Genomic DNA, 14,560 nt, shown 5'->3' with positions numbered 1-14,560 from the left:
GATGTAACAGAAAAAAGCTACAGCCAGAGCTGGGCTGGCATTTAAATGGGAGGTACAGGGGTAGAAATGTAAATGTGATTTGTTTTCCTTTTTGAAAGAGCTTTTTTGCCATCTCAGCAGGTCAGGCTCATCTTTGTCTGGGACTGAGCACTTAGGAAAGAGTCCTGTCTGGTGGTGGTGCTGGAGTTGTGTGTTCCCAGGCTCCTGGGAAACCAGCCCACACTCTACAGCCAGCCCTTGCTGTGGCGTGTCAGGAGCTCAGACATCTTCCCCGTGGAGTGCCAGGAGCCCAGCAGGGAGATCCCTGGAGGAGCAGGGGGGCTCATCCCACACCTCCCTTGTTTTGCAGGGCCCAATCCTACGGGAGAACTGAGGCAGGATACAGCTCCTTTCCATCCATCCTCTGGCCCTGGCTGGAGCCTGCCCATGAGCTCCCTCCACCTGAGTTCCCCAGCTCAGTAACAGGGTGCTTCTCACTCCAAAAAAACACTTGGGAGGAGAGGGCAGGGAGATGCTTTGAGGTGGAGCCAGGCATGATCACACCTCCTTCCCCAGGGCCTGAGCATGCTGAGCGTCCCTGGATGCAAAAGGCTGATACTCCTGTGTCTTCTTTAAATTAAACTCATAGTGCCTTATTGGGTCTTAAATATGCATTTTCCTAGCCTGACCCCAGCTGCCCTTGAAATAACACTGCTTTTCAATGAAGCCCTGCAGGGAATTATCATCTGAGCCCACTCCCTTTGTCATGAGAGTCAATTAAAAGCAGAGTAGCTGGTGATTTAATAGCTCTGGTGTCTGAGGGAGCCCCACATCCTTCCAGAGGCTGAGTCTGGTACTTAAACACATAATTGGAGAAGAGGAGCACTTTTTTCCAGGTATCCAACATGTTTTCAAATTCATCCATGTCCACACAGACCACTAACTCCTCGTGTCCGTGGTTTGTCATCTTCTCCTGCACATTAATCAATGCCCCAGCACTGCACATTCTCCTTGCAGTATATCCCACACGGAATTGTTTTCCAGTTTCCCCACACACCCTTTCCCTTGGGATAAACCAAACAGGTTTTAATCTCTGAAGACCGTCCAGGCTCACGAAATGCCATGCATGGAAACGCTGCTCCGTAAGCAGCGTTTGAGTTAAGCTTGCAAGAGCAGGAGAAACCCTTGCCCGCAGCTCCCCACAACAACTGGGAGTTTAAACGGGGCCCAGTCCCTCTTGCTCCAGTGCAGAGCAGGATCCCGGTGCCCTCCCGGCACAGGCAGCGGTGCTGGGGGCCCCAAGGTGGGAGCCAGCAGCAGGCACTCCCACTGGGAATGAATAGCCAAGGCTGAGCTCATTTATTCTTCCCTCCTCACAGTCTCTCTTTTCTTTCCATTTCACCACCTCCTTATTTAACATCCTGGGCTGTTGTGCAGAGCCATCACCCTGTTTTGCAGCACTGTGACCTACTTTGCCGCAACGTCCCGACTTCCTCGCTGAAATTGCGAGCTCGGAGCCCACCCAATCCATTCAGTGTTTCTCAGCTGAATAACAGATCCAATTAGGTGGAAAAAGCCTGGCTTTCATGCTGTCAGTGCCTGGACATCTCACTTCCCGCTCCCCAGCACACGCTGCACCACTGAGGGCTGCGGCTCACAGACAGGGCCCCTCTGTGTTTGTGTGTCCCGCGCCAAATGAATTTGGGGGAAGGGTTCAAGACTGATCCTGGCTACTCAACTTGTCCTTTCATTCTTCCTGACAGTCTCTGAGGACTACAGAGCTCAGGAATCAAGTAATTTGTGGGTTTTCAGTTCTGTCTCTTCTGGGAAGCTTTCCTTTCCCAGCAGAGGCTGGGGACCGCAGTCCATGACCAGGCCGGGATGGCACCATGTGCTTGTGAAGAAGCACGTAGAGCCAGAATGTGATTTAATGACTGATAGAAAGACCTGTCTCTCACTCCTGGCGTCATACCTATCCCCAGTCCTGTGAGTTTATCCCAAGCAAACATTTTAATTCTGCCCTTTACTGCTGCCATCACTCTTGTCCACTCCTTCTCCCTACAGCCCCAGCAGGCAGCCAGTCCCCAGGATGCTGGCTCCACTCCATCGTGGGGCATAGCTGGTTGTTAAAAGGGATGAGCAGAAACCAAATAAGGAGAAAAAAGCCTAAGGGCCACCAGGAAAAGCCCTTTTGGTTTCTACCTTCCCAGTTGGGTAGGATGGACGGCCATCCCCTTGCCCTGAGGCCAGCCCAGCAGCACTGGGGCCGGCTCAGCTCCCTGGCAGGTGCAGGGAGGAGGGTAAACACTCCATTTCTGGGTCATGTCTGGAGGAATTACACACGCACACACAGACAGGAGCTGCTTCCCCACGGCTGCTTCCCAGCACCCAGCGGAGCTCCCGCTGCCTCCGGCCCCTCTGCCCACGCTGCCGCCCCGCCGGGATCACGGCTGCTCCCGGCCTTCCCACAGGGTTTTGCTAATGACTCACCGCTCCTGCTCGGCTCCAATTAGGCTCCTGTCTAATTAGGCTCACTGGAAAGATGCGACTGGTGAGAAGCAGCCCTTTGGTGAGAGGAGAGGGGAAAGAAAGAGCATCTGGAGATGCCGGAGGGAGAGACGCCAGGCTGTGGTGAGAGGTCAGGGGGATTGGGAATTGTCAGCTGAGCTGCATCGGAAAGGGATGGACCATAAAGGGACTGGAAACAAGTGCCCTCTGTACTGGCACACAGAGGAGCTCCAGAGTGCAGGAGAATGGGGCTGGGGAGCCCATCCTGAACCTGCACCCTTGGGCATCCTTGGAACAGAGGCAGGAGAGCAAAGCCTGGTTTGGGGGTGATTTAAGAGGTGTGAAGGCAGCTTTAGGGGAGACACAAAAGATATCCACTGTCTGCCCAACCCTGAGAGAGCTGGGGGTGCTCATATCAGTTGCTAGTGTCAAATATCATTTGCTGCTTAATTTTTACATGGTTCAACCTCCTAAAAATCAAGACATTTACCGTATTTAACATTCCTGTAGCAAATTAACAAGCCCCAGGTGCCTTCAATGGCAAAGGTAAGTCATTACTTTACCATTCACCTTGTATCTGATCACAAGGCATCTCACTCACTCACTGCACTAATTAGGGTTTTGCCTTTCCTTCTCTTAATAAACCCTCCATGAATGAGTGGCCTGTCTGCAAGCCCCAGCCCAGCTTGCACCTGTGTCCTCCCAGACCTCCAGTTTCTGTCCCTGAAGGCAGTGCCAGGACTGAACCCAGCAAAGGCAGGGAACGGGAAATGTAGATAATGCAAATATTTAAGGTATCACTAAACCATATTGCCAAAGAGCCTCTCCTGTGCCTGTCAATGCTCCTTTTAGAGGCTCATCCCATTCTAAGGATTCTGTATGACCCCTTTTAGGGGGTGTGCCAGTGAAAATCCAACCACATCCAACAAAGCCACAAAGATATTTTGCTCTAACTTTGGATGCCAAGGAAAGGCTGAGCAAGAAAGCTGGGATGCTCAGAAACCCACCACTCTTTTTTGGGACCATCTAAATTGATTGATCCCTGTGGTCTGGAGAGAATATCCATTTCATTGTCTTAGCTGTAATGGCTCAGAGCATGGAAATTTTGAGCATATGAAATTATGGAAAGCTGGTTAAGGACAGTCAAATTAATATATGAAGGTGTCCTGGAGCAGCAGGGCCCTTTGCTTCCTCCTCTGCCTAAGGCAATTTGTATTGCCTGCCCAGACTTCCCCCTGGCCAATGGAAACAGGGGGGTTTGGAGTGCACTGTGCAGGACCAGAGAAGCTCAGGGTGCTTGGTTTGCTCTGCAACACAGCTTTTCCCTGGCAGGAGATTGATTCAGAAAGGATTTGATTTTCTCCATGTGGTTTGTGATCAGTAAATGTGCTCTCCCATCTCCCGTGACCAATGCCTGTTCTATCAGAGCAGCATCTCCCATTCCCAGCAGCTGTTGTTTTTCTGCAGCAATACAAAGGCTGGGGGTGCCCCAAGGGGTGCTTTTGTCAGGCATCCAGGCTGCAGAGCCAAGAGGGGCCACAGGAAAACATGCTTTTTAAAAACCATACCCAGCAGCCGACAGTTTGGGCGAAGGCTTTTATTCAACTTCAGTAAATAGGTGAGCTGGGACGCCTGGGAATGCAAATAAAACCAGGACTACTGAGCAGCCTTGGAGATAAACGAACTCTTTCATCTCCTGTCTCACACCCAGGGGTTGCCTGTCTTGGAGCAAGTGCTGCGTGACAGGGTGTAGGTTCAGGTACACTGACCTGACTCAGGCTTTCAGAACAGCATGTGCAATGAGAGGAGGGGAAAAATACCAGGCAGGGAGTGCACTGCTGCCTAACGGGGGCTGGAGCTCCCTGACGCCTGCTGAGCAACAACACAACACCCCAGGCAGCTGACAGCCCAGAGCTTTGATCAATACCTGATACTTGGGGCTGTCTTGTGCGGGGTCAGGAGCTGGACTCGATGTTCTTTGTGGGTCCCTTCCAACTCAGGTTATTCTGAGTCTATGAATACATTTCTGATTCTCCTCAAGCAATCCTTTCTCCTTCCCAATTGGACCTCGGAAGACAAGTGGAGTAACAAATGGAAATGAAGCAATTCCTCTGCCTCAAAACCAATACACAGGGGTGAAGGGTGCAGGTCTCCTGCTTCTCCTGCCTAGGGAGAGGATGCTGAAGTCCTGTGCAGGACGGGCAGGACAGGGCCAGCAGTGATCACTTCTATGATCCAGCAGAAAATGTGTTGTGGGGCAACCCCAGCCACTGAGGTCCTCCACGACTTCTCATCGTCATGGCTCTGTACTTCTGGCACCCTCTCCTGCCTGGACTGATGCCTGCAGGCACTGGGAATACCATGTACCTTATCATGGAATCACAGAATAGTTTGGGTTGGAAGGGAACTTAAATATCCTTTTTCCATCACCCCTGCCACAGGCGAGGAATTTTCCATTAGACCAGGTTGCTCCAAGCCATGTCTGACCTGGCCTTGAACACTTCCAGGGATAGGGCATCCACAGCTTCTCTGGGCAACCTGTTCCAGTGCCTCACCACCCTCACAAGGAAGACTTTTCACCTCCCCAGGGGAGTCCTGGATGCTGGGTACAGCATTTCTGATGGGTCTCTTCTTGCAGGAGACGAGGGAACACCTAAGCCACACGGCATCCTGGACCCTGTCCTGTGATGAGATGCAGCATCTCTGGTTCTCTAAGCCAAAAGAACCAAAACCCTCTGTGTCTAGGATTTGTCAAAGACACTGAGCTGTGTTAGGGGCTTACAGGAACTCTGTGCCACTTCCCCTTCTTGTACAAGGATGAGAAGCCCTGTGTGTGGGGGGGAGGAAAACCTAAGGAATATCACACAGCCATCTGTCCTTCAGTAAAATACAAATCTTGTAAGAGGAGGAAAATAAATTAAAGACTCCAGTGGGTTCAAACTGGAATGGGGAGAATAAAGGCAATGCAAACATTTGATTACAGGTTGAGGTTAGGGCTCTTCATGCAGCCTTGGTGCAAAAAAGTCATCGGCAAAAATACCAGAGGTGTGGGAATAAATCAGGCAGAAAACGCAGACTTAAAATCAAATTTATTTAGAGGAAGAACGACTTTACAAGAGGTTGATACTGATAACTAAAAAGGAAGATAAATAAAAGCTTGTTACAAACCCTAATGGATTCTGGCAAGTTACAGAAAAACTGAAGAATTTTACAGTCAATAACCTGCTCACTTTTTACATAATTACAAATTAACATACAGCAATTAGGTTTGACCCTCTTCTTTAAAAATCTTTTTTTCCCAGCTTTTTTTCTTTACGGGTTCAACATGAAAATGCAAAGCTTTATTTTTTTTTATTTTTTTTTTTTTTAATAAGAAACAAATCAAAACCAGAGGTATATCAGGTTATTATAATACACCTCAATGTTCTGGGAATTACTCAAGTGCATTCCATATTAGTACAAAATAAACACCAGGCTAAACTTTAACCATAGGCGAACTGAACCGGACATAGATTTTTATTTCAATTTTTTTTCAGTGTTTAATATTGATAAAGAAAATAGTAGCATTACTTTAGAGCACGGAAAGGATGGATACCTATAGACAGCTTAAATACATACAAAGCTCACAGCTGTATGCAAAGCAGTGAGTGTTATCCTGTTCCCCCCTCCCCCCCAGCAATGGAAGCTGAACTATATTTGGGCAAAGCATCAGTGTCAGTGAAATGCACGTGGAAGGAAAGGGCACAGAGCCCTGGAAACGCAGGTGTGAAAGGAGCTGGTGTTACACTTCTCATGACTGAAGAGCACAAGGTGTAGGAGATTTGGCCAGTTCAGCTCGCCTATATTTAAAAATTAGCTGTATCACTAATGAAGAATTGTGGATTGCTGCCCCTTCTGACAAATGAAGCAAGAGTTATGAGCAGTAGGGGAGTTTTTTTATTTGAAAGGGTGCTCTAAATCATGATAAATTCCCAAACCTGGCCAGCAGGCACAATAATTTCCAGAGTTCTAGTTAACAAGGAATGTTTTGTGGGATTTTAGCAGATACTCTCCTGTGTCTCCTGCCCAGTCCTCCCTTGCTCCATGCCATAGACATCCTAGACAGCTTCCTTGGGATTTGGCACCTGAAGAACCTCTCCTGACTAGGTGGCATGTGGAAGGACTGGAATTGGGTGTTTCAGCAACAGCTGTGATGTCTCCTAGTGACTCAAGGAAGGTGCAAAGGTGATTGGACTCTCTGGATGCAAATCCACACAAGCTGATGGCATTACCGTGCTGCCACACCTCCAGGGGAAAGAGTCCACCCTCAGTGGGGATGACAGCTCCTGTCCTGGGGAGGCACTGGGAGGTGAACAGTGGCCTGGACAGTAAACACCTTGGTGCATGGAAAGGGCCTCACGTATTTGGATGCATCCCCTCACATCTCCTTCACCCTGAGTTTCTCCAAAGAAAAGGAAATGGAGGGAAAACCACTGGGGGGGCTGCTTCCCTACCTGCCACGAGGAAGGTGATGGTGAAGCTGACATGGGCTCTCCTGGGGGATGTACCTGAGCCAACAAGCAGTTCTCTTGTCCTGCCACTTAACCTATCTGCAGTGGGACTGTAGATTAGACAGATTCACACCCACTTTAGTCTAAAAATAATACTAAAAGCTTGGCCCTTCCTCCCCTCTCGGGGAAAAGCCAAACCAAACCAGGAACACGCCTACTTGAAGCTCTGATTTTGCTGGGGGTACAGAGGGGGAAGCAACGGCAAAACTGATTGTCTCCAAAAAACCATAATTAAAAGGGGCAAGACCAGTTCAATTTAAAGTGCTTTATGGCATCAAACTGACATCAAGTTATGTGTTGAGATGACCACTTGATTTAAAAGAATCTAAGGCCAAGCCCACACAGCCCCATCGAGTCTCCCACCCTTTGCTACAGCTACTCTCTGCTGCTGGGTATCCTGGCACCCCCATCTAATACTGGCCACTTCTGTACCTGTCTGAGCCCACACTCTCACTTTCCCTGGACACTGAAACCCCTCCTGTTGGGCAGTGGCAAAGACCAGGCCAAGAAAAGCCCAAGAAAATTAAATCTGATTTCTGCCCTCCAAGAAATACCAGCACAAACAGCTCCAAGAGCCCTTGCAGTATCCTCTTCTCCTCCAGCAACACGGGCTTCAAACAGATGTTTTTGAACATACTCTGAGTCCCATGCAAAACAGAGTGGTTTGGGTGCTCCAAATGGGATTGAGGGACTGGCTCTGGGAACTAGCAGCAGGCTGGGATGAAGAAATAAAATGCTTTCAACAACTGCAGGATGGATGCCAGGCATGGAACAGGAGCAGATGCAATTTTAAGGCCAGGAAGAGGAAAGGTTTTGGTGCTGTCAAGCTGGGACAATACTCTAGCAGACAATGCTAGACAACCTTCAGGGATCAGAGCAGGACTCAGACTCTGGGAACCTATGCCAAGCCTTTCCAAAGAAAACCTGTGATGGGAAAAATAAAAGGCTAAAGAGATAAAAACAAGCCCTCACCTTCCTAAAGGTGAAAGAAGGAGGAAGCAGTGTGGGAGGAGAGGCTCCATTCCAAAAAAGTGAATCATACAGTAACAGACATCCTCCAGGGACAAAGGTCTGTCCACCAGAATTTAAGACACAAACTGCTTGGTACACTGGATTTCTGGTCAGTGTATTTCTGACTCACACCTGTGGTTTCTGTCAAGGAACCACAGGGACCTTGGGAGATCACTTAGCCAATAGTATTTGCACTTCAGGCACTGAATGCTCTTTTTGATTTGCACAGGTCAGGAGAGGTGTGAAGCCAGGCAGAGTCAATCCTGCTGCCCTGGGTCACTCACCTGCCTTTTGGTGCCCTTCTCAGAGCCATGGGACTTTGCTGTGTTGTGAATATAGCATGTGCTGGGACTGGGGCAAAGACAGTGGGATAAAATAAAAAGTTCATAGTGGTGAAGGCTGTTCCAGAGTGAGGGAACTCAGATGTACCAGTGCCCTGATCTCTGCTCACACAACAGTACATGAGCCACACGCTGCTTTGGTTTCCAGAAATTTCAGCTTGGCTCACTCATGTTTGCAGATGTATAAACAGCAGGGAAGAATGTACTTTCTGAAGTTGGTGGTTTTCTTATGGAAAAGGTAACTCCACACCACCAGCATGTGCCTCCTTCAGCTCCCCTCGGGTCCTGGAGAGCAACTGGACCCTCACATCACTGCAAGGCACTCCATGCTTTGCTTCTTCCTTTGCCTTCAAAGGGAATGAGAAAACCTAACCAAAATGTTTAAACAATAAAACTAACTGACAGGAGGAGCCTTGTCTGAAGTCATTGTGTCTTTCCCCAGAGTTTTTTTGGCCTGAAGATGCTCTGCCTTGAAGAAAGCTCTCAGCTGAAATTGCGTGACTTTGGGCATGGAATGAGCTGCAAAGCAGCACTGGCCAGCCCCATGCTTTGTAGGAAACAAGGAGATGAGAACATTTGGTTTACCAATCTTTTGGTAAGAAAACAAAACAAATAAACAAACCAAAAAAATAAAGAGGGGGAAAGAGGAAAAAAACCCTCAAACTATTCCCCAAACAAAAGCAAAAGTAAAAAGAAATAAAAAAATAAAACCAAGTAAACTTTTTTAAAAACTCTTTCAGATAAAATGAAAGATAAATATTTTTGCAAGCCCTGCTTGCAATTAAGAACAAGCACCAAATAATATTCCAAAAAACCAAAAATAAATCTCAACCCTTTTCCTTTCTGTTTTTTTTTCTTTTTTTCTTTTGTGTTTTAATAGTGTAGAGAGCTTCCAAACAAGCAGGGTTCCTGCACCAAGACAGCCCAGCCCAAGCACCCACCTCACCATCAATGCTGCTGATACTCATCAGCACTAACTCTGAAAATTGCTGCGGGTCACCAGCTCATGACAAGCCTGAGAGCAAACTGAAATAAAACAATAGTACAAGAAGAGAAATTATTTGTTATTTCAAAGAAAAAAAAACTGGTAGGAAAGGAAATGTACCTGACAGCTTCAAACTCTTGAGCAAAACCTTGACCTCTTTTGAAGCTGGTAACCATTTACAAATCCACTTGGGTAATTCTCTTGACAGGGTTTGGAAGAAAGGTGATTTTTGAGAAAAGTACGTCTTGTTGCATTTCTCCTCCCCCACTGAACACACACCTGTATTCCACAACTGTACAGACGCCCCACAGCTGGCACAGCAAGAGCTGCCCTTGGACCTTCCTGTTCTGCACACACTCCACCCCAGAGCCATGGGGACACGCCACACTGCCCTCCAGACCTGTCCCACAGGGGGTTTGTCCATCAGAACCTTTTCCTCCCCACACATGGTTCCTAAGTGCCTGGTATTTCACAGCCATAGGGACAGGAGCCATCTCCTTGGAGCTTGCCCCATCTCATTGACCTGCCTGGACAATGCTGCTCTCACTGTGCCTCAGAAACCAGCAGGGCAAGTGAGAAAATCAGAGAAACAGAAACCCAACAGCAGCACAAAATTAGGCTAAGAAAAACACAAAGAACAGAACAAAGATCCCTAAAAGCAGATTTTTGACCACCCCCCACTCAGTCATTAGGCTTGTACAGGGATGTCAAATGCAACTGGAGAACTCTATTCTGGCAAAAACATAATCTTTACTTCGGGAATGGGAGGGAGTGAGCTGGAGCTCAAAGAGATTGTGTAAAAAAATTGTTACTTACTGTTGTTTCCATTTGAACAGTCTGTTCTGGCTCCTTGGGATTGCCTTACCAGCCTACCAAAATTCTCTTTTCTGCACCATTTTAAATATACCCAATAATGTTCTGCTTGACTCTAAAAACAGTTTGACATTTGATTCCTCTGCCCCATAGAAATCATTCAGAATGATTTTAAATTTTAGTTTTTATCCTCTGAGTTGCTGCTTCTGAATGCTGTTACTGCTTCCTGGTGTAATGTACCCTTCCGAAACCAAACAGCCCCTATGCCATGAGCACAGAAGGGGTGTGCAGGTCACTGTGTTACAGTCGGAGCAGTAAGGGCAAGATATTTAATATCTACACACTCCCTGAAAGTCCTCAGGTATCATCTATCCCCACGGGTGGACCTTGGCTGTAGGGACTGTAAGCATATCCCAGTGGATACATAGATACATATATGTACATATACAGTATATCTATATATGCCAGTGTGTACGCACCATTTGTAGAGTCCTAATCTTTTGCTAAATGCTTGGTTTTGGTTCTTTTCCCCAGGAAAGGGGAATTTGAAGGCACAGACCCCTTAAGGCTATGTTCTTTCATCCTTTAGCAGTAAGAAGAGACAGACAACATCTATCCCAATCCATTTGACCCCAGGTTTGCACAGGGAGATGGTTCTGTGTGCCGTGCAGGCACAGCCTCTGCAGGGAGAATTCACCTAAAACCACAGGAGAGAGGCCTTTATCCACCACTTAGCAGACTTCAGAACTTTTTTTATTTAAAACCTCCAGATGCTCGTCCAGCGCAGGCACCAGCCGTGTGCTGTGTCACAGGCAGGGAGATGTCCATGGTGCCAACGCCATGAGTGACCACTGGAACAGTCCATGCTCAGCAGAAGATCTCCTCACCCTCTGGAGGTGCTTCTGACGAGTGAGAATCTGTAGCACCAAAAAACATCATGTGGGAATCACTATGGGAACACAGGGACACAGCAGGCAGAGCAGGGCTCCATGTGCACAGAAACCCCGCTGACTGCCAAATCCACCAGGCCCCTTAAAAGATGTTCAGTTCCCTGATGAGCTACCATGAAATTACACCTTGTAATGGGTGAGATTTCCTGTGCACAAGCTGGAAAACATCAGTGAGCTAGCATGAATGGAACCGGCCATCTGAGAGCATGTGATCAAATTTCATGTGGGTCAGAGGTTTGAGGTGCAGCTCTGAGTCCTAAGGGGATGCAAAACTACCAGACAAAAAAAAAAACCCTGTATGTTTTTGTTTCAGATCAAGAGACAAAACAGACCAGCTTGAGGGGAGAGGCCAACAGAAGGCTTGCGGGTATCACTTCCAAACTGCCACAGAGCTAAAGCAGACATCAGTGCCTCAGGAGCTGCAAGAGCCAGGAGCATCCCAGCAGCAGCTCCTTCTGAAAGCACTGACACTGAAGCAGAGTATTTTCCTCCCTGAAGCACAGAATCCAGCCCATGGAGGCTGCTCAGGATGGGATGGGAAGGGAAGAAACAATGAGAAGAATGTGTGTCCCTCTGACAACCCCAAGGGCTGCAGAACAGGCAGAAACACCCACAGAAGATCACTTCAAGCTGCCAAGTCCACTCTGCACAGCTGCTCTTCCCCATCCCTGTGTCACCATCCTCATTTCAAGCCAGATTTTGTGGCTTCCACAAATTTGCTGGCTGAAGGAAAACAGCCAGCTTACCAACCCTGAAAGAACACCTATGAGCTCTCCTGACACTCACCAGACTGCTGGGAGCGATGTCCCCTGCCCTTTTTCTTCTTTTCCTTCTTCTCCTTTGGTTTGGCTAAACTGAAGAGGCGAGTAGGCATCTGGGTCTGTTCCTCAGCTGCCTTGTTAGTCTGGTTTGTTGTGCTAAGCAAATGGAAAGTGCTTTTCTCTTTGTGTGTCCTTGAAAGACTGTTCCTTTTGGGGGAGACAGACAGTTCTGCATCAAAGTGCCCTTGTTTAGGAAGGGAAGGGTTCTTCTGCATGGAGGATTCGTCAGTGCTGGACTGGGAGGAGACTCTTGCAAGTTTCTCATGTAGATTTGAAACCTAGAAAGGAAAAGTGTTTCATGAAAGAGGCTAGCAGAGAACATGGACGGAAAAGGTATGTCCCAGACCACTCACAGGGGTTGTTCTTGTGAACATCCAGCCCATTCACCACGTAAAATGTCACCCCCACCCAGGCAAAGTAAAGAGAGAAAAGCCCTCTCTGTTCAAGATGAAAATATGAGGCACAAAAAGAGTAACACTCCACTATCTTTTGCTCCTACATGTACTCTGCTATGTATCAACAAGCCAGGGGCAAATATTCTCTAAGATCTCAATAGCAAGACTCACCCTGCATCGTTTGTAGACACAGATGGTGGCAGCAGGCCAAGGAGCAGCGTGCCTCTCTGGGAAGGGAACGCCAGCACAAGGCACAGGAGCACCATGTGTCAAAGGAAGCCTTCCCAAGCAAGAGATGAAAGCAAAAGCATTTTTCCTGATTTTTTTTTCCTAACGGCTGTCTCAGGATGTAATTGAGCTTGCACATTCAAAGGGAAGATCAAAACAAGCCCAACAAAGCTTGACTGAACACTCTATTAATAGCTCTGCAATGTCAGTCAGATACCTGCTTTGAGAAGGTGCTTCCTTCTCCTAAATCTCTTAGGCCTTGCAGGCATTTTACCTCTCAGCTTCTCCCACAGCACCCATGCCCCTTGTCTGAAAGTGCTTGGAGCTGGAACAGCTTCACTGGCTGCTTGGAAAACTTCTGGCTTGATCAGGAGCCAGGTGGGAAGGAGCAGAACCTCCTTTGGTGATGTGCTTTTCAGAGCTCACTGCTCAGCTCCACAATTAGGCCGTTCAGGCATCGAAAATCATTCCCATTCTGCAATCCAACACTTGTAAACTAACACTGCTACAGCTCTAAGCAAATTACAGTCAGAATTAGTGAGTTACAAACAAACAAATGATCAACAGGCTTAAGGATTAAATTCAGTCCATGTTTTGCCAGTTGTGCTGGCTCTCCTCAGTCAGGCTGCTGCACAGTTGTAAAGGAATAAACCTTAGCTTGCTGAAAAATGCCCAAACCAGGATCTGTGTGTGAGTTTTCCTTTGTGGTTGTGAGCAATCAGACACAAGAAGCCTCTTCCAGCAGAGCTGGGGACCTTTGCTGACTGAGCCACAACTGGACTGCAAGCGTTTGGTCTTTCAGGACAGGGGCAATGCCATCTCTTTACTGGATATTGAGAATGATTTTGGAGATGGATGTCAGCATGTGAACTTGTCCTGCAGTAATCAGCCTCACAAGTGGTTTTTGTGACAGCTGGAGCTGCAGGTTACCCACAACACTCAGGCTGTTTCTGTGAAGGATGTCCCCTCTGCCTGACTGCTCCCCAGAGCTCAGCCCTTGGGTGAAGGCCAGCATCAGGCAGTGTCAACCCCCTGGGACTGCCTGGGGCATCTTCCCTGGGAGCCTACCACCTCCTGCCTGCCATCCCCCAACACAGACAGGGAAGTGGGCAGAGCTCTCTGGCCAGGCACTCCCAATACACCATGAAGCACCAATACTGGCAGTGCCTCAGCAGCTCCAGAGGTACAAAAACTGCAGCACTGCATATCGTATGCAAGGGAAGAGCCAGTTTTAAATAGCAGTGCCCACATGTCTGGCAGCCATGTGACATGTGAGGGCCATGCAGTTCACACAGGAGCTGGCTGGGAGCTCCCTGCAGGGATCAGCTTCCCTAGGAGCCTGACTGTCGACATCATTTACCTGGTTGTGGTCGGGCTCCTGCCGCATTTGAGCAAATCTCTCCAGGTCCTGCTTCAGCTGCACCTTCTCCCTCTCCAGCTGCTTCTGCGCCGTGCGGAGTCTCTCCAGGTCGAGCTGGTAGGCCGCCTTCTTCACCTGCAGCTCCTCCCGCTCCCGCTCCAGCTCCTGCCTCAGCCTCTGCACCTGCTCCTCGCGCTGCGCCAGCTCGGCCTCGTGCTCTGCCAGCTCCTTCTCCCGGACTTCCCACTCCTTCTCCCTCCTCCTCCTCTCCTCCTGGTGCTGTGTCTGCTGCTTCTTCAGGTTGGCCAACTCCTGGCGCTGCTTCTCCAGGTTGCGCTGCTTCTCCTGCTCCAGCAGCGAGGCGGGCCGGAAGAAGCCTCGGCTCGAAGCCCTCTCGCTCAGAGCCAGCTTCTGGTCCTCGATGTAGGTGTCCTGCTGCAGCACCACGCCCTGGGAGAGAGGAGACAGATCACTGCAGCATCCTCTCCGTGGGGAGAGGCCCATCTCTGAAATCCTCAGGGTGCTGTACTGAACCCCTTCTGAACCCAGCCCAGCAGTGCTGCCTGGTTACCAGAGCATGCTGGCAAAGCAGCTCCCTCAGCAGCTTCCCAAATTCAGC

At 48.7% G+C, this 14,560-nt stretch overlaps 1 protein-coding gene across 1 annotated transcript in view; it reads right to left on the bottom strand.

The window, feature by feature from the left end:
* Positions 1–5,559: 5,559 nt before the first annotated feature.
* AKAP13 (A-kinase anchoring protein 13) overlaps positions 5,560–14,560 on the bottom strand; it is a 206,565-nt gene continuing 197,564 nt past the window's right edge. The window contains exons 40-42 of the mRNA XM_041468849.1: positions 13,942–14,391; positions 11,924–12,236; positions 5,560–11,104 (exon numbers count right to left, since the gene is read on the bottom strand). Of these exons, the coding sequence (XP_041324783.1) occupies positions 11,055–11,104; positions 11,924–12,236; positions 13,942–14,391 (813 nt within the window). The 3' untranslated portion in view covers positions 5,560–11,054. The remainder of the gene's footprint in view (positions 11,105–11,923; positions 12,237–13,941; positions 14,392–14,560) is intronic.

The sequence above is a fragment of the Pyrgilauda ruficollis genome, unplaced genomic scaffold (genome assembly GCF_017590135.1).
Source record: "Pyrgilauda ruficollis isolate IOZ18807 unplaced genomic scaffold, ASM1759013v1 scaffold23, whole genome shotgun sequence".
NCBI lineage: Eukaryota > Metazoa > Chordata > Aves > Passeriformes > Passeridae > Pyrgilauda > Pyrgilauda ruficollis.
This window is presented reverse-complemented; position numbering and strand designations above follow the sequence as displayed.